Here is a 19190-nt window from a genome sequence, read left to right on the forward strand (position 1 = left end):
GCAACACTGCCCTGAGGCTTACGACTTCTGGGTTCCACCGCCATACAAATGCTGGCGGAGACTGGGTGCCGGAGGCCTTATGGGGGGGCCCTGCACTGCCCATGCACTGAGCATGGGCAGTGCTGAGACCCCCATGGACAGCCCCATTGTGCTTTTCATTGTCTGATGTATAGGCAGTGAAAAGCGTGACCCGACGCAGCGCAACGCTGCAGACGGCTCGAACACGAACCAGCACCAATGTTGTTGTAAGTTTCCCGCTGAACCAGCGGACAGAAATTCATAGTAGGGCCAGTGGGTGGAAAATCGGAGTGGCGGTTTTCTGACCCAAAAAGTTTGGCAGGCGGCGAACTCATATGGAGGCCCTAAATGTCAAACCTAGGCATTTTGAATTTGTTTGGGCCGTGAACCAATGTATGAATGGATTTCTCCAGACCTAGAAAATATTTGAAATAACTTAATTATTTAGCACCCCCTTTTGTTCCTCCAGAAGGTGCCCGCAGGGCTTGTATGCCTTCAAGCTCTTTATGTTTAGAAGATTGATAGCTCTGAAGGTGATATTTCTTGCCATGGACCAGTTCTAAATAGTATGACAATCCCTTGAAAGGGTGCTAGCACTACTACCCCCTGCCTAATGACATAATGCATTGTAGTGGTGGTTTGAAATTGTTGTCAGGTGGAATTTTAGGGCTAAGTAGTCTGCCCTCATTCCATAGCATTGATATGATACTTTTGCCTAGATGGGGCCACTGCTGCAGGGCCAAGAAGTCACCCATGTGGGCCATGACTCTATTACTACATCAGCTATGATGGCCTGCTACAGAGACATTTTATGGAATGAGACACCCAGAAGCACATTCTTCTTACACCACGAGGTAGGAACTGAAGAGATGGGTAGTTCATCGAGGTTCATTCTTCCAAGTTTCCCAACATCACAGACCACTGATACTTCAGAAAAGGGAATAGTTATGAGTTTGTATTGATTAATAAGTACAAAACAATACGACCATTAGAAAACATTACCCTTTAAGCCTGGTTCTAGTTACAGTAAGTCAGATGTAGCATGTCAGGGTAATCACGATATTGGATTTATGAGAAGGCCTACCTGTTGGTCAGGATCAGGGAGGCGGTGAATAGAAAACCACATTCTGAAGTTTTGAATGAGATAAACAGTCTGAAGGCTTGATTCATAGACAGCTATTTAAAGACCCAAGTCTTGCAGCAGGTTGACAATTGTCTGCAAACCTTGACATAGTTTGAGTCTGTGCCAGCCATGAGCAAACAATCAGTCAGTTAAAGACTGATGAACATACTTGCTGAAAAGAAAACGGGTTGCTACTTCAAGCACCATGTATTTTGGGAATGCTTCTGGGACAGATTTCAAGGCAAAAGGAAAGACCTTTTAAACGTTGAGTCTAAGAAATCTGTGTTTTACACAGGCCCGTGACAATACATGTATTTTAATCCTTTTGCTGCTGTATAAATGTCCTTTTTTATTCTTAAAGGAGTTGGGGATGCCTCAAGTGATATATCAAATTCAGGATGCTGTAGGGTGAAAGAAGCCTGACCCCCTTCCACAACTTGGAACGTCATTGAGGCATGAATCCTTAAGGTTAATGGCACTGATGGTGAATCCAGGGAGCTTTACATTGAAATTGGTCCTTATAGTGAGAATAAGGGGTCTTAAAAGGGGATAAGATCTGGTAGCACCCAGAGCAGAAGAGACGGATTCTTGCTTCCTCACCTCAGTGGAGCTAGTGGACCCTAAAGTCACTTCTCCATTCCCACCTGAGAGAACTCCTGCTATGTCTACTGTATGTCATCTTTATAGATGTTTTGCACTCCTTGATGGGTGAGGATTTGGAGAGTATATGATCAAACCGCTTCCACATTCTTTTAACACTTCTGTCTGAGAGAAGGCTGAGGGGCACAGACCTCTTGTCCTAAAAGCAGGAACAAGGACCTTATTTTCACAAATAAGGTTTCTTGAGCAAGCAGATGTCAAGAGATATTAGGTGAAACTCAAAACACAAAAAATAAATTTCCAGTCGAAAATATTGTTTGGGGGAAGCCTTCTCTTTTTAGGAGTCCTTCACATCAAGTCAATAAAAATGTACTGCCAGTCTGATCTCGATAGGACAGTGCGGTTTCTAGAGTTCTGCTCCTTAAAAACTTCCTATGTATAATACTAAGGCTACAGTTTCCTTTTATTTTTCAGGTTTTCAAAAATTATTAACCAATTAGTAACCAATTGTATAATTAGCTCCATTTTTCAAAAACTTAAAACTTTGCCTGCTATAGGTGAACTGTCTTTGTTTTAAGTTAATTTTCAACACTGAGGCGTATCCAGTGTTACTGAATTGTTCCAGGATCCCAGGAAAACATGGAGTGTTCAAGCACTTATGAGTTCAGAGAGAATGCTGTAATGGAGAATCATAATTCCCATATATTTCAAATAATCGATCTAAATGCAATTGAAGTTTTTCCTCAGAGAAGCAGCATTTGTGTGCTACTGATATCCGACAATGACTTATATAAATGGAAAAAAAGAAACGTCTAGCCATCTTAAAAAACATTTACATGGGGAAACTATTTGTGTCTGGCAATCAGCTATGCAGGGCAAGGAACAATGATGCCATCTGCCAAAATAGGACACTTCAGTTTTTAGAAGACAACTTGTAAACCGGACACACAATAAAAGCATAAATACGCTTAGCTCAGCAGGGATACAAACAAGCATTTACAATGCAACGGGTCTCGCGTTTGCTCATGTTAGAGCTGATTGCGTTGTAAACTCCTAACCCGACTTTTCACCTATCGGGCAAAAGTGCATTTATGTACACAACCCGAAAAAGTGAAATTAACTATGTAAAGCGCTCAATTTCTGCCAAGCGAGATCGCGCTCGTAAATTAGAGAAAAAGAAGTCCACGAGCCCGATGGAAAACAGCGAGCCTCGCATGTTTTCTGTACTTGGTCGCTGCGCTCGAGGAGGGCTAGCCACCGGAAAAGGCATGACGTATGCTTGCCTTCGACTAATGAAAGCAAGCAGATTTTATTAGGGAAGCCCACGAACCAATAAAAAACACTGACGTGAAGTTGACAGGGCTCCGAGCCCTTTTCTAAATACAAAAGCGTCTCGCTGCGATACGCATGCGCGAGCGCATGCAACTCAGGCTCGAGCCTAAGAACAGAAAGACGCTAAGCGTCGTTGTGCGCCAGCACAGGGAAAAGCCAGGAACGTGCCATAAAGTCTTAAGTAAAGACCATTCCTGTCCTTTCCCTATCACGCAGCAAGGTGTCTTGCTGCGCTGCGTGACTTTTTAATAAATCTGCCCCAGAATATGTAATCCAGATGTTACAAAAGATCCTTTTCATCTTATTTTCCTGATAAGCAATATTTCATAAATCAAATAAGAAAAATATCAATTACTCTGCGCAACATAGCAGATGCTAAAACCCGGAATAATCTGAATTTCAAGTAATATCTTCAATTTCTTAACACAAATGTACTTACAGCTCCAAAGGCAACGGAGAGCATTGTTTGCATTTTGGCATTGTCTACAGAACCGACAACTCCTTTTCTATATAGTAAGGCACTTCCTGCCAAAGTCCAAAACTTGATGTGCTTCACGCCGACGGACACAAACTGGGAGTCTGAATCAGGCCGGAACTCGACGATAAATATCCTGTCCATGTGGCCTCCTCTGCTGGCCACTTTGGCACCTGTTTATGAATCAATGCAGTCAAATTTTAACATATAGCGAAAACGAATCCATGTCACAATATAAATCAGCCACTGTAAATAAAAAAATATTCTGATATGATAAATGGAGGAGAGTCCATAATGAGCTGGTTTGAGTGTTATTGAGACAAGGAGAAGAGGTTCATTCTGTAACAAACAGTCTCAAGCTGAAAGTCTCCATCCTGAATAGTTAGGTGAACAAGAGTCACATTTGAAAAGTCAAAACTATTTTGTGGTTTTAAGCAGTGGTCTTCAAACTTTTTAATGGCATGCCCCCAGTGGACAAAAAAAATCATTGGGGCCCCCTTCAGAATTTTCCCGAATTATTTTATTAAATTGGCAATGTTTAAATATGTCTACACTTATTTAAACTTTGCAGTTACATTATGTCACTGTTTTAAAAATGCAATCAAATACATGATGCCACACATACGTTTCTGGTTAAGCATGCCTCACTAACATGTAAAAGCATTCACAGTGTGATTATTGGAAGTGGGTGGGGGTTTTGAAGAGTATTTGGAGTCCCTTCCCATTTGACACATACTCCCAGCTTGGATATAAATGACAAAACATGTTAATAATGGCCCATTACAGAGCGGTTTACTGCTGCTCATTTTTTTTAAACTTAAACCAAAGCCCTGTTATTAGCATAATTCTTCTCTTGGCCAGAGCCTGTTCAGATTTTCAATCTTTGTCTACAATGTTATGGTGTTTTGTGCTCCACAGTGATGGATGTCCACTTCTTATTTGATGAAGCCAACAGCCCAGCATTGGACTAGTTTCTCCTCTACTTTCTGTTAGACTTGCTTCACAACACCCACCCTTTCCATAGCACCACGAGGTTTGATTCCTCTGCTATGATTGCCTTTCGAATAGCATCAGGTTTTCCCTTCAACAATGCTACTATCATGTTGTTGTTGCAAACCCATGGAGTCTTCTTTGTCTTCAGATTTGCAACATTTTGAGTTATGGAAAAATACTGTCTCATGGGGCAAACTATGGTAAGTTACTGGTTTGAGGTGCTACTGGAAATTTTATGTTCTTAAGCTACTGGGGAGAAGACAGAGTGAAGGGAGGGCATCTAACCAAGGTTTTTTCCCCCTAACTTTTCCCTCAGACCCATTACATCCACTGAGATTGGCACAACTCTTCCACCAAATTGCAAGACCAAGCTAAGTATCATGGAATACTATGAGTGTGCTTATGAGACACATCTTAATATCTGGCTTGTTGGCATTGTCCTTGCTGATCCAGCTGTTGTAAATGTATTATTAAAATATTGAAAACAAATGTTTTTTTTAATTATAAATGCCAGCGCAGCAGTTAGCAACTTAAAGTCAACTCCCCTGTTATTCATCTATGTCAGGCTCTTATTACCTGAATCTGCTACAAGAATACAGTAGTTGATATCATTTACAAATGTACAAACCCTGTTATTACCCTAACAGAGGCCCTGGTGCTGAAGGAACTACTAGATGTGTACAGAGCTGTACCAGGAACAAATGTATTTTTATCAGGTAACAACATTTCTGAAGATTTATTTCCACGTGAACGGCTAGAGGGCTGTTGTTCCAAGCCTGCACAAGTAACACTGAAAAGTCTGGCCTCCCATGAGTGAGCTCTTAAATTTAGGGATGCTAACCAAACGTAGCATGCTACGCCAAAGAGATCTAGAAGGCACGTAGCTGGAGGAAAAAATAAGTTATGCACCTGTTTGAAAAAGAGACATATGATTTTTTTGACAAAATTATCAAGCTTTAAAGGTGCATTGTTTTTGAATAGGTAACCAGTGATATGAGGAAAGATTAGGAGAAATGTTCTTCACGACTATCACTCTGGCTTTAGTCCACACTCATGCAGAGATACTGCTACCATCTTACACATCAAAGACGATGTACTCCTATCTAGAGATGAACATGACCTATCTCCTGATATTGCTGGACCTCTCAGATGCCTTTGACATAGATGATCATCTCACCCTCAAATGTACCCCTCGAGTCTTTAACAGCTTTCAATGGTAACATCCTTCCCATGTTGTCCTCCTACCTTTCCAACTGACACTAGCTTGTTCACATGCGGACCTTCAGCTACCAACCTATCCTTATCTCTTGCATAGGTTTTCATACTGACCCCCTTCATCTTCAACTACTATATGGTGCTGCTTGACACTCTACTCACAGATAACAGCATCATGATTCACTGATATCCCTATGATACACAATTCTATTTGAAAGTCTTCTCTGTTTCAGATATACAATGTTGCAAACACAGACTACACATCATCAGGACCTGGATGTCCAGCATCTACTTGACGCTCAGCTCAAACAAGAATTACTAATATTTCCCAAGAACAAACAACAAGAAGCACTACGAACCTAGATCAATGACATGAACGCTGATGGCTCCGAAACCCAACCTTCACCGAATATGGTCACTTGGATTCTCCCTGAACACCACGTCAAAGAACACACTGCCATAAAAACAGACAAATACAGCCTGGTGCCAGCATTGTTTACAGAAAATTACATTTCTTTTCCAGAAAGTGACGTCAGAACTACAGTCCAAGCCCTAGTACTTTCACAACTGGATGGTGGTAATGATGTACTCAATTGCTTCCCAGACTGCACACTGGAGCCCCTTAATGGCATACTACACACAGTGCAGCATATCTCATCTAGGACCTGAAGAAAAATGAAACTCCATTGGCTCCCCTTGGTGGTCTGCACCATCTTCAAAACCATAAGCATCTTGCAGACTTTGAGACCAGCTCACCATCTGTGGTGGTTCTCACCACACCCACAGCCAGGACACCACCAGACAGCAAACTAAGAAGCATAAAAAAGGATGCAATCAAGATCTGGAACAACATCCCTATATTAATCAGAACCAACCCAACACTGTTCCAATTTAGGAAAGAGTTAAAGAGATACCTCTTTAAAGAACACAGCATTACAAAACATTAACAGATACCTCTCTTTTCACTTGCGGACTTTATGCTGGTTTTCAATCTGTACAGAGCTCCGCTGCCTGTTGGTAAGGTTCATACTGTAGAAACACCACATAAATACATTTTTGCGGAGGCCTAAGATGAGCAGAAGTACTGACTGCATTCTGTACTAGTTGCAGCTTGTGAAAAAGAAAAGCTGAACGTCCTGCAAGGGAGTTGCAATAATCTTACCTAGGAATGATAAGGGACTGAACTAAACTTTTTGTGGAGGAACTGGGCAGTAGAAGAGTGATTTTCCTGATTACCTTAATCATAAAAAAGCATACAGCAGTTAGTGTTTCAAAAGACAGTATATTATCAAACATTGTGTGCACTGGAAGTAGATACTACGGGCACCAAAAGAGTCAGGCCACAAGTTTGAGGTCCAAATAGAAGAATTACCAAAATCCAAGACCTCTGCCTTATCTGTGTTCAGCCTGAGGGAGTTTTAATTCATCCATCTTGCAAATAAGCACAGTCAGCTTTTCAAATGATCCTGTAGAAGTGCAAGCTCTCCTTTAGGGCTTAGGATGATTTAAATGTCACCCTCATAGGCACAGAACCAGAAACCATAGGATGAAGTAAGACCAGTTACGGGAGCCAAATAAATGGTGAAGAGCGCAGGCTCATAGAAGAGCTTTATGGAATCTCACAATTCATGGTTTTGAAGGGGGAGAAGTATCAAGCCAGTGAGATTACTTGGGAATGCCCCTGCAGAAATGAGAAAAATAAGCTGTGTAGATTGCCCTGCAGACCGGTGTCCGCAAGTCTACAAGTAAGATGACATGGTGATTGAGCCACTTCAGCCATTGGATGTTTCATAGAAATCTTGAGTGCATTGCTCCCACAGCAGTCAGTGTGCACGCCACCTCTTTCAGTGCCACAACATACACTGATGCTATTCTCCAAGTTTAAATTTAAGGGTAAAGTTCAATGAAAACTGCAAAATGACCCCAACGCCACAGGAGAAAACTGTCATGGCAAGAGGGTAATTGCTTTTTTCTTATTTTCAAAAACGAAATCCCACTTTGGAATTTTGGTTTTGAAGATAAATAAAAACAGAGTTTGCTGCATGGCACCATCATAATGACGGAGTAGTCCATCAAACTTCCAATGGCTTGGCAGGAACTGCTGTGATGGTGGTTCCTGTCAATTCAAGAGATGTCTGCTGGGTCGGTGGACATCTCTAAATTTAGTAAGTGATCAGTCCCTCAGGATGATGGAGTACTTTACTCGGTTGGCCAGATGGGTTAAATCCTGTCTGCCAAAGCCTAAATCAGGCTATTAGCTTCCCTATTTATTCTTGCCTTAATTCTAATTAGCATGGACATCACTGGTGCCACAGCTGTGGCTCTGACTCTACAGCTAGGTGGAAGAGCAGTGTGGCTAAGGGGAACAGTTGTCTTTGACTGCAGCATCAAGCCCTGTGGGCACATTTCAAGAAATCTATTGATTCTACAGTGCTTCTGCCCCTAGATCCATCTGTGGCTACTACATCTCAGATTCTCCACATGGACAGTAGTAGCATGGAACAAGTGCCAAAGCACTAACAGTGATCACCCATCTTTATTTCCAGGTGGTGCCAGAGACACCAAAAGGTCTCTCTTGATATGAACATATTTAAAGTTACTATTATATTTACAATTTGGAAGCCAATACAATACATTTTGCAGGAGTAAGCACTGTTTAAAAGTGCATTGTGAAGGCTTGATTTTGTGTCTAAGTGGATTAGCAAGGTATCATTAAACCCGTGACTCACTCCACCTTCTAATGTATAACAGGACAACAGCATTGCACATAAGGGCTTAGTGTTCCCCCCTCACACTAAAGACTGATAGGGACCAATGTTTACTGCTGGAATAGCATTTCTATCTAGATAAGAGCCTATCCCATTGCAAAAGAGGTGGGTCTCACAGATTAGAACAGCACCCTGTACCCTGTCTACTAGTTGCAGGGGTTGCCTTTTCAGTCATGATCTACCAATAACCACTTGCTTCGCAGGCTAGTCAGGCAAGTGGGAAGTCTCCTTGAAAAGCACTTATAAGTACTTCCTGTTGATGCTAAATATACCATAAACTGCAATAGGGACCAGCAGCCATTGTTTGATCTTAGTGACCATGTTACACTTCTATCTAACTGCTAGGCAGCCTAGAGTTTGAATTTATTAGGAACTCATTGTGAAATGCGCATCTGCAGCAAGTACAGGGTAATGTAAATGTGTGATTTTGATATACTATAAAAAGGCATATTTACTCATTACACTGATAAATATACATCAAAAGTCAACTTCATAATTCGGGATTGTCAAAGAATTTGGAGGACCTTGAGACTTTTGCATAATAATTGTGATAGGTAAGTTCATAGCGAAATGAGATGCTGCACGCTACTGGAGATCAGAGAACACATCCCCTTAGGTGAATGGCTTAAAGAAATGGCGTTTTTGGCTGGTAAAATAAATGGGCTACTGCGGCAAAGCTGAAGAAATGGTATAACATATGTAGGGGTGGCCTAAAAATGTGAAACAAATTGGGGCCCACTTTCATAGCCTATTTTCATGGATATGACCGAAGATAAAAAGCTTACCGGACAGCGTTAGATTACTATTTAACTAAAATATGATTATAACTTCTAGAGAAAATATCTTACTATGAGCCAGATTATTGTACTGTTGTAATTGTAGGAAAATAATAAAAAGTATAAATATCACTGTCGTATGGGTGAATAGAGCTACTAAACTGTGAGGGACAGTGAGGTCCCCTCCGCTGCTATGACTGTGTAACAATGTGTTGATTCATAAAAGGCTTCTGCCCTCAACTTGTGCAAAAGTAATACAACATTGTTTTCTGTTGTCCAATAAAAATTGGGTGGTTCTATATGCAGAACCAATCAAGATCTAGTATGTGACTGGAGCAGAAAATGTGATAGAAATAATTTTTCCCCTTGCATTTTTTTTACAGAACATCAGGATACTAGACGTGCCATTGACTCATAATAACATTAAAGTGTTACAAAAATAAAGGAATACAGAGTCAATAAAGGGCATGCCGCTTTGTACACCATATTGAGAACTGTCTAAGCATGTTCCAAAATGACATAAAAATAAAATAGAACAGCGACGGAGGAAGATGGCGGGTTGAACTCGCCTTCCTGAGCACCCCCCCATTGATCGCTCCAGCCCGCCACCACCACTCCTAACCACCGTCTGATGGATACTCTTCTATGGTAGCCGCCCTCAATGTTTGACATTAGAATACCTTGCTGATAGTCGTGTCGGACCACATTGATGCTGCAGTTCTGGGTCAGGAAGCAGCATGGGCTGATGGCGTTGCAGCTCTTCACATGAGCAGTCTCCTTTTCTTTTTACATCCCAGCAGGGCCTGGAACACTGCGGTACGCATCCATCTTGCTCAAAACCATCCCACATCAGACACAGAGGCTGCAGGACAGCAAAAGTGGGCAGCGAGCGCTCTACTATGGGAACGGTGCCGGGGACATTATCATCGGCAGGGGAGAAGGGCACCACAGTAGCGGGGGGGGTCCAATTTTGAGATTTTTGGAGGCGGGCTGCAAGGAACCTCCTGCACGCTCACGCCAGAGAGAGACAGTTATGGGCTGAGGTGGGTGAGCCCGCACTCGTTGAGGCTTTAATGGCTGGGGCTGCAGTGTATGGGGGGCATAAATAGAGATCCTGCTCTGTGAACCTGGATGGCAGCAATGTTACAGCAGAGGAGCTCTCGGATGGGATATAAAGGATAGAAGGTAACATTTCCCATGAAAACCCACTGCTAGCAACTGCTGTTCTGGTTATGCAAGCAGAGAGCACAATATTATCATTGTCAACCGAGCCTAGTCCTGAAATTAGTGCTCTTCAAAGATCAGTAAGTGCAGCAGGACCTGGCTCTGCTACACACACAGAGACAGAGGGGATCACGAGGTGGCTGAAGCCATTCAAAGGGGTGAGCCTGAGAAAGATGGGCAAGGGGTGTTAAAAGGGTCCGACTGGGGACATCAAACTATACGGCCGTGCCTTTCTCAGTATATATCTGATTCTCCTCTTTCCCCTCTGCTCGTCTCTGGGATGGACTTGGAAAATACAGTGACTGCAGAACCAGGGCCAACCCCACTTCCAGAATAAATGGTCAGACAGTAAGGGATAGGAGGGATTCTATAAAGAACCCCAAGAACCCAAAGAAATCTAAATCAACACCAAAGGGCGCTTCAAGACCACGCTTACTCAGGCGCAGAGAAGGGCAGTAAGCGGTGGCACTTCGGCAGCCCACTTCGAGACTGATCAAAGGGCAAGGTGAAGGCTCTGATTTCACAGCTATCTACAGGACCAGCTGAGAAGTGAGCCTTCTACTCCATCAGATAAATGGCAAGGGACAGTGACAACAGCACCAGCCCTTCACGATAAGAAGGGTGAAGTGCCTACTGATGATTATATCAATGTTAGAGTTGATGCTGATAGCTTACTTCCCCCTACTGTTTCAGAACCACAGACAGCTGCAGCAAAAAACACCCTCCCTGCTGTTTATCTTGCAGCTTCTTCAGACACAGCGGGCTGAGGCACAGCAACATTATGCTCAAGTCAGGGCTGATAATGTATTAATCCAAAAAACCCTAGCAGAAGTGACTTGTAAAATAACGTCTCTTTCCACTAATGTTTTAGAACTGCAGCAGTGGGTTGCTTGCATTGAGAAAGTGGGGTCCGCCACAGCCAAATCAGTTGAGAATCAATATATAGCCTCAGTTCAGTCAAAAGTAGGCGATTTGGAGAACCGTCAAAGAAGGGATAATCTTTGTGTTTTCAGGAAACTAGAAGGCCAAGAAGTCGATGACACACTGCAGTACATTGTGCAGCTTTTTGGGAGAGCATTCCCAGATCTGTCAGATTGGGATATGGATGAACAAATACAGCGGGCGCACCGGTTGCCCATAAATCAGAAAAATGCTTTGCCCAGATCTTAATCTGCACCACCGAGACCAATTTTAATCTTCGTGGGAAATTACTTGCTCAGACAATATATCTATATGAAAGCCTACCCTGCTTTACTGGTGACCACTGACAATTTCTGTAAGCCTACTATGGACCGACACTGGAAGCTTTGCCAGCTGATAGACCCTCTCAAGGCAGTCGGGGTTCAAGTGTTCCTGGCAACTCCTGGGGTCTCTTCAGCACTGTGAGGTCACTTTTGACTCAAATTAGGGATCTAACAATAGGCACTAACTTTCAAATTTTTCAACTAAGTGTGTACACCTAGAATAGCAGGATCATGCTATAGAATGACAACTTAAAACCAGTTACAACACATGATAACGTCTGTGGCTCCTACCTTAGTAAAGAACCTGTGCCAAAGGCACACAAATGGGATGACAAAATGGAGACTTAAATTGAACAAAAACATTATGTTTTCGATTTACCAGATACTCTGCAGGTTGCTAAACTTGTCTAAACCACCCCCCACAGTCTGATTTTGTTTAATAAACGAGTTGTAAAGTCAGAGGCCCTTAAATATCCATCACAGAGCAACGTTTTACAGAGTTCTGAATCTGAAGGTATTATTCACTTGACACTTTTCCTGAAACACCATCTGTTTTTTTTTTCCATTAAGTAAGCAGACTAGTGTGTAGCCTAGTATTTTCTCCGCACTGGGGGCCTAGCAGCCTTCAAGAAGAGGTCTGTTTTATAATCCAACAGCTGAACCACAGGTTTGTGTTCAATTATGGGCAAACTCTCCCCAAGAGAGATCAGACAGAGTCCATCCTGTTTAGGCCGACTCCTATGTTCTGGAGTGACTAGGTTGTGTGTTGAGGCAACTCTCCTCCAGGTGCACCTCCCTCCAGTTGTAAGCTTCTGGTCACGAAGTTCATAGTCAGTGCCTGCAAGTCTCTTACAGTTCTTACGTGCAGCACATCGTACCCTAGTTCCCAAGCCTCAATGAGCCCTTGTTTAAGGAGCTTTCTCTAGGCAGTGGCAACAGTAAACCCCTTCTATTTTTCAGCACTGGACAGAAATGCTGTGGCCTGGCATGAGGCAGCATACTTCCAGCAACATGGGAACCTTCTCTGGCAGTGGAGGACCACTTCAACAGGAGTCAGCACTACAGTGGGTAGGCAGGAGTCTTCCACTCAAGCAAAATCTTTTTGAGCAGGCTAATATGTCAGCACACTGCAGGAAAGCAGCTTCTGGGCTCCATGGGCTCAGTGATGCACACACTGGGTTGCAGCAGGTCCCACTTTTACCACAAGTTTGCTTGATTCCGTGGGTAATGGCTCAGACAAAACAATTGAGCAATGGTCCCCAATCTGTGCTAACAGGATATGGCCCCAATAATGTCTCTTGGCAACGGACCACAACAGACAGGCAAACTGGCCTCAATGCATTGCAGAAGGCAAACTGGTGCTTCAGGCTCAGGACAAGTGTCCTCCTTCTCAGCTGGAAAACCAGCAGACCTCGATCCCTGGCCCTGGCTGCAGCAGCCCAAGTCATGGTGATCTTCTCACAGCTCTGAACAAGAAATGGCTTTTTAGCTTCAATTTTTAAACAGTCTATGTAGACAAAAATGTGATTTAGGCCTGGCTCCTTTGAAATTAGTGGTTTGTGTATAAGGCTCTTTTGAAGTGTCCACTCCTGTGATGAGGTTATTTTAGCGTTTTATTTAGGCACATATACTTTAGCGTGGGGGTCTGAGGTCTGTGCCCTCTCACCTACTTACTTGCAATTTTATTACTGTTATTATTTTAGCATAGGATTCATTTTAGTGGCAATGTTTTATAATTTTATATCAGATACCCTTCTACGCAGAATTGCTATTCATTTCTATGCACATTTTATCCTGTGCTCACTCCAAGGCTATACACGACAGTTTACCATGTATTGCTGGTCCAGAGAGTGCATTGTCTACCTTACACAGACAAGATGCATTATCATGTCTGATCAGTTCTCAGAACACTACCATGTTTTATTATAAAACAGGCTGTTCGAAAATAAGGCAGGGGATACATTCCAGCCAGCTTGCCATCTCATGCTGCATGTCATTGCAGTTTCTCCTGAAACCTTACACTTCCTCATTGTCTACGTCGGAGGTTTGCCAGCAGACTAACAGACCTCTTAATTCCTTCTAACACAGGAATGGGAACTGGGTTGCCTTCCCAGGACTAGATGGGCGGATTAGGGCTAACACTGCTAATGCTCGTGTGTAGAAACCTAGTAAGTAGTGTAGGTGGGGATATTATAGTCACTGTTGTGACAATATGGTGAAACTCTCTCCTGGTCACTGCTGTGATAGTGTTGTGTTTTATTATCCTCATAATCGCAATTCATACCTTTTTACATAGAACGCAGTTGCTTCAATAAAATATATACTGAACCAAGATCCTGCTTCTGTTTGTCTTTGCATGTATGAGATTAGTATATCTGAGAGAAAGGGGTACAATTTGTTCCACCACGCCTTCCCTAAGGAGTCTGAGTGTCATGCGATAGGCTGCCACAAATCACCTTTACCTCTGCTACTGGTGAGGTGCTGCTACCTAGCCAGAAGGTTTAGGCTGACAGTTGTCACATGGTGTGCAAACAGACTCAGCTCCCCATGCACGGTGCTGCCACCCAAAATCCAACAGTCTCGTACCACAGCAAGAGTCTACGACACTCCTTGGCTCTGGTCCGGGTTCATTGGCCTGTCTTCCCCAGCAGGCACTGCATCAGTCTAAGGCCAAGGGTTACACCTGGGTGTCGGCTTCTAATGAAATATGTATCTCAAAAGTTCAAAGGATTAAATCTCCCATCTTTTATGATTTTGTTTTCCTGTAGTGTGTACCTTATCAGTCCTACCATCTACCTAAAACACTGTGCTCTGGCCTCCCTTCCTAGCACCCTTCCTGAATCATAATGTACCTTTGATGGTAACAGGGAATGATCTGTTCCTGAGCCCATCCCCTAGTGTAGCTCTCCCCCGAAGTCCCAGGTATGTCAGCAATCTACATCTCCCATCTGGGTCTGCAGTCCACACCTTAATCTTTGAGTAAACTTCTCAAGACGGAATCTACGGACATCTTATATACTCCCATAGACAAATGTGAGCATTCTTCAAAGCACTACATTCCGCTCATGAAGCCCAAGCGAGTTGCACATACAGCCACAGAACACATACGAAATGATCTGGTAAGCTCCACTTCTTTGACACAGGAGGGTGCCTGGCAAATCTACTGCATTAATTGGGTATGTTGCCATCACTACACATGTATTCCACAAATTTGGGTGAGGGCAGTAGTCCGACCAATTCTGATGGAAGCACTTTTGGCTTCCCTCCTGGTCTATGGTAGACTGCACTTCATTAAGGTAGGCCTAGGTCACAACACACACATATGATCCATGCATGTTGCACAACCAATTTTGTAACCAGGGTTCCAGATCTACAAGCAGATGGGGATCTCTGGGCAATGGTGCACATCTGTTACTATGCATGGGACTTTTCCATTCCAGCACAAATCCAGGAAGAGAGATTTAGCAATGAACAAAATCTACTTTGAGCCTCAAAAATGTCTAATATTATGATGAATCTCGAATCAGCCGAATATTTGAGTGATTTGTGTTTTTTCAGTTTCAGTTAAGGTAGGACAGATTTTGAGAGGAAAACACACTGTTCTCCTTTACCAAATACTACTGCTCTACTGCAACGTGAAAAATCTGCTTCAACGGTATTTAAATCATGGAATTTAATGTGCATGTTAGATGCATTTTTACGCATAAGAGTGGCATCACTTCCATAACTGCAATGAGTAAATAGATGTATCCACCATAAACACCCGTCCTTGTGAACCCATGGCTCAAAATTACATTTTCCGAAATTGTGTCCTATTTTGTGTATAAACTATTGTAGCAAATCTCAGCTTACCTTCTTGCCAGCGCCAAACAGTGATAGTATGTTCTGTGTCGACGCCCACAGAGGCCAGCAGCTTCCCCGTAGCACTAAAGTTAACATAGCTGACTCCTTTGGTATGGCAACAGCGCAGAATGGAGAGAGTATGCTTATTCATTGCATCCCAAACATGAATAGAAGGCGTTGTACCTATAGAAATGATCCAGGATAAAAAAAAGCCATTACAAATTCCATAATCTGAAAAACTAGCAAATTGAAAACAGTTTGGTATGGTAATGAAGATTGTGCAGTGCAGCCTATCGCCACCTAAGAACCGCTGAGGAAGCATGTGGTGGTTTCTGGGGTGTATGGAATGCGACTACTTGTAGGTGAACAGTGAGATACTAATGGCAGGATTAATGCAAAATAAAATGTGCTGTGAACAATGGCATGTATCCCCATTTCAAGCAGATACAGTCACCGGTAGCGCACCATTTTCACACAATCCTGTTGGAGCGGCCGATAAAAAAACAGTCTACAACACTCAAAGGTGTGGGAAAATCCTTACCTGTAAATTCTGTGATATCACCTGCATCGTGAGAGCAATGGCAAATGAGTAAGCATCGAGTGAAATAAATAGCTAAAATAAGTCATGCAACTAATGCCAAAACACAGCACCAAAAGTACAAAATATATTTCTTGAAAATGGCAATGAGTTAGCAAAAATAAACTTATTTTTACAAATAAATAGTGTTTTATAAAGTGCATTAAAACACTTATGAAATCAAAAGTCATGCAGTTTGGCATACACCACACCAGGCACAAGTGATGCTGTAGTAAATGAAAGGCTTATGATACTGTATGCATGTCACAACCAGAGAGAATGGAATATCTAATGAGTGTTCTTATGTTCATAAATGAGGCTTTTGTTAGTGTCCAGGAGGACAATTAACAATATGCTAAATAAAAAATGGAGAAATTTACTCTGTGTAGGTTATCTCTTCTCCTGGGAACACACATTTCTGCCCATAGCCCTCCGCTCAATATGAGCACAATCCACCAAATTAGTGATTGTTTTTAAATGTCTGCAGATCCCATTTGTACAAACTAATATTTCAGAGCTTTTCACCTACGGATGGCTTTTTTTAAACATCTAAAACACATTTATGTGCACAAAACAGTTAGGAATTAGACCACTGTCTCGTGACATCTCAAATAGGAAAAGTTACTTTGAACTGGCTGCGATTAAAGATAAAACACCACTCATGTTATTTCAAGACTTTTCAACACAATCTAAGAAAGCAGCTGCTAGATGGCCAAATTAATTAAGGTTGTTTACCTGCCATTAAACCTTTCGCAGATAATGAGATCTATCAGCTCATTTAACTACCCGTGGTTGCCACGGGATTCCCGTCGGGGGGATGAGCAGTGATGGGGGCCATGGAAATTTAGCAAGGTCAATATCATCATTCCTAATGGTAGCGCCAAATTATACAACAGTGGTCCTTGTGTCAGTTCATGCGACCCTTGCTGAAACTGAAATGTAATCATCATTTTGTATTCTTTTTCCAACCATAAAAAAACCCAAACCTCTCTGGAGCGCTTGCCAAAAATCAGCCAACAAGATATTTAGCAGACGATGTAGAGAGGTACGTAACAATAAAAATAATAGAAGTTACTAAATTTTAGACATTTTAAATATGAGAACTTAAATGATGTCACCTTCATGCTGACATTCCTCACTAGGCAAAATAAAAATGTATTTTAATTTAAATGTTTTTCAATGCTATACCAATGTCTGCATAGGAATTAAACAATGTATTTCTGTTTACTTGGATCCAAATAATCTTAATTAGTTTGCCCATGGTTCTTGGAGTTGCCGGATATCTGAACACAAATACTTCCTGAAAATAGAAATATCTAAAAAGAAGACATCAAACCCGAACTCTCTACCAAAAAAATGACTCACTTCAGTACTCAACACAAATTACCGAAATGCAAACATAAATATCCCCCACACCACTTTCAATACTGTATATTTAATCTTGCCTCATTTTATGCTTTCCACAGATTGTTCCTGCTGGACCTTGTTGTTAAATTTTCATGTTTGCCAAACAACCCTTGTACCGTATACCTAAGTGTTGTTTATAGACTTTATATTTTATTTGATGCATTTAGTAACTATTCTGAACATGACAAGTGAAAAGGATGTGTTAACCAAAAAAAAAAACATGCGCATCTTGCTAAAGAAACCGCGGCGGAGGAAAATAAGTGCCCCCATATCAGCAGCATACCTATTTTTCGTAAACCAATGACATTTTATGCTCCCTCACTACCCTACTATTTTAAAATGAGGCACATGTTTTCAAAAGATGGTCTCCTCAAACTGTAGCATGTGTTAATACAGATCGTACTTTGATAACGTAAGACATCTTTTACATGAATGGAGCAAGCAGCAGGTGGGGGTTAAAAAAATTGATTTTCTGTGGTTGTTTCAAGCTGGTGTGTTGAGTGTCTGTGAAAATGCTGGTACTGTGATTAGTGGTGGCACTTTTGGCTTAGCCAAGCTAGACTTTCCAAGCCACTCTGAAACCCTATCCAAAACAGCTCTTGACATGATCGTAGCTTGGCCCATTACTTTCAAGTGACATTCGAGGAGGGGGGTATTCCTTTTAAACGTGGTACTATCCCTTCTTCATGGAGCTGGCCAAACCTACCTGTCAGCTGAATAAGCCATAGGAAGGGCTGTCAAGATGCTTTTGATTTTAAGGGCTAACTATTTGGGATGTAATAAAATTCAGATTTCAAGTCTAGATATAAACACATAATAGAAGGATGAGATATACCCTCTTCAAACAGAACCACCATCATTTCATTTTTCATGAACATTTTAACTTTGGTGAGGGTGGCTCTTCTACAGAGTAAGATCTGCACATGTGCATTTCATCCAGTTCTTCAGGTGACACTGATAGCAATCATCTGGGGTGGTGGTAGACTACAAATAAGGAGATGAGCATGCCAAAAGGGCTGCCCAATTAGTAGTTCTCTATTGATTGGATTTTGTCCTGCAAATGTAATGGTTGGTTACAAGTACCTGAAAGATGGGCTTTGGAGGCACAAGATGCAGGATGGTCACAGCACTTTAGACTCCGCTTACTAGCCTCATCGATAATCCTCTTTGCAATTATGATTATGAGGCTTTGAACAGACACCATCTGTTGTTGCAGAGATTGTACTAGTTTCCTGGCTGTGCTTTTGTCGCTTTTTCTGCAAGAAAGAGTGCTGCTTTCTGAAGTGTACACCAGTCGATAAGGCAAACGTCCCCGATTTGACTATTCAATCAGGGAGTAGGTGTTTCGTTTCCGGAGTAGGCATGGTCGAGAGTGAGCCAGCCCGCCTTTTTTCTTTGAAGAGTGAGAGGCACAACTTTTCATCAAAATCAAAGCAGACTTTATTTGCTACTCTTACTTATGGGTGGATTAAATACATCTACTGAAAATAAAAACTCCTATACTACTGTCAACAAAAGAAAGCAGGCGACTTCCTCTCCTCCTTGCAAGGCCAAAGATGTGGAAACTCAAGAACCTTCCGTGAACAAAATTCTTG

At 42.1% G+C, this 19190-nt stretch overlaps 1 protein-coding gene across 2 annotated transcripts in view; it reads right to left on the minus strand.

Moving 5' to 3' along the window:
* The window catches only part of EML6 (EMAP like 6), an 854573-nt gene that overhangs the window by 83376 nt on the left and 752007 nt on the right, over positions 1–19190 (minus strand). For both annotated transcript variants that reach the window (XM_069234186.1, XM_069234187.1), the window contains exons 31-32: positions 15621–15794; positions 3513–3721 (exon numbers count right to left, since the gene is read on the minus strand). In XM_069234186.1, coding sequence (XP_069090287.1) covers positions 3513–3721; positions 15621–15794 — 383 coding nt within the window. The remainder of the gene's footprint in view (positions 1–3512; positions 3722–15620; positions 15795–19190) is intronic.

Source organism: Pleurodeles waltl, chromosome 5 (genome assembly GCF_031143425.1).
Source record: "Pleurodeles waltl isolate 20211129_DDA chromosome 5, aPleWal1.hap1.20221129, whole genome shotgun sequence".
Lineage (NCBI taxonomy): Eukaryota > Metazoa > Chordata > Amphibia > Caudata > Salamandridae > Pleurodeles > Pleurodeles waltl.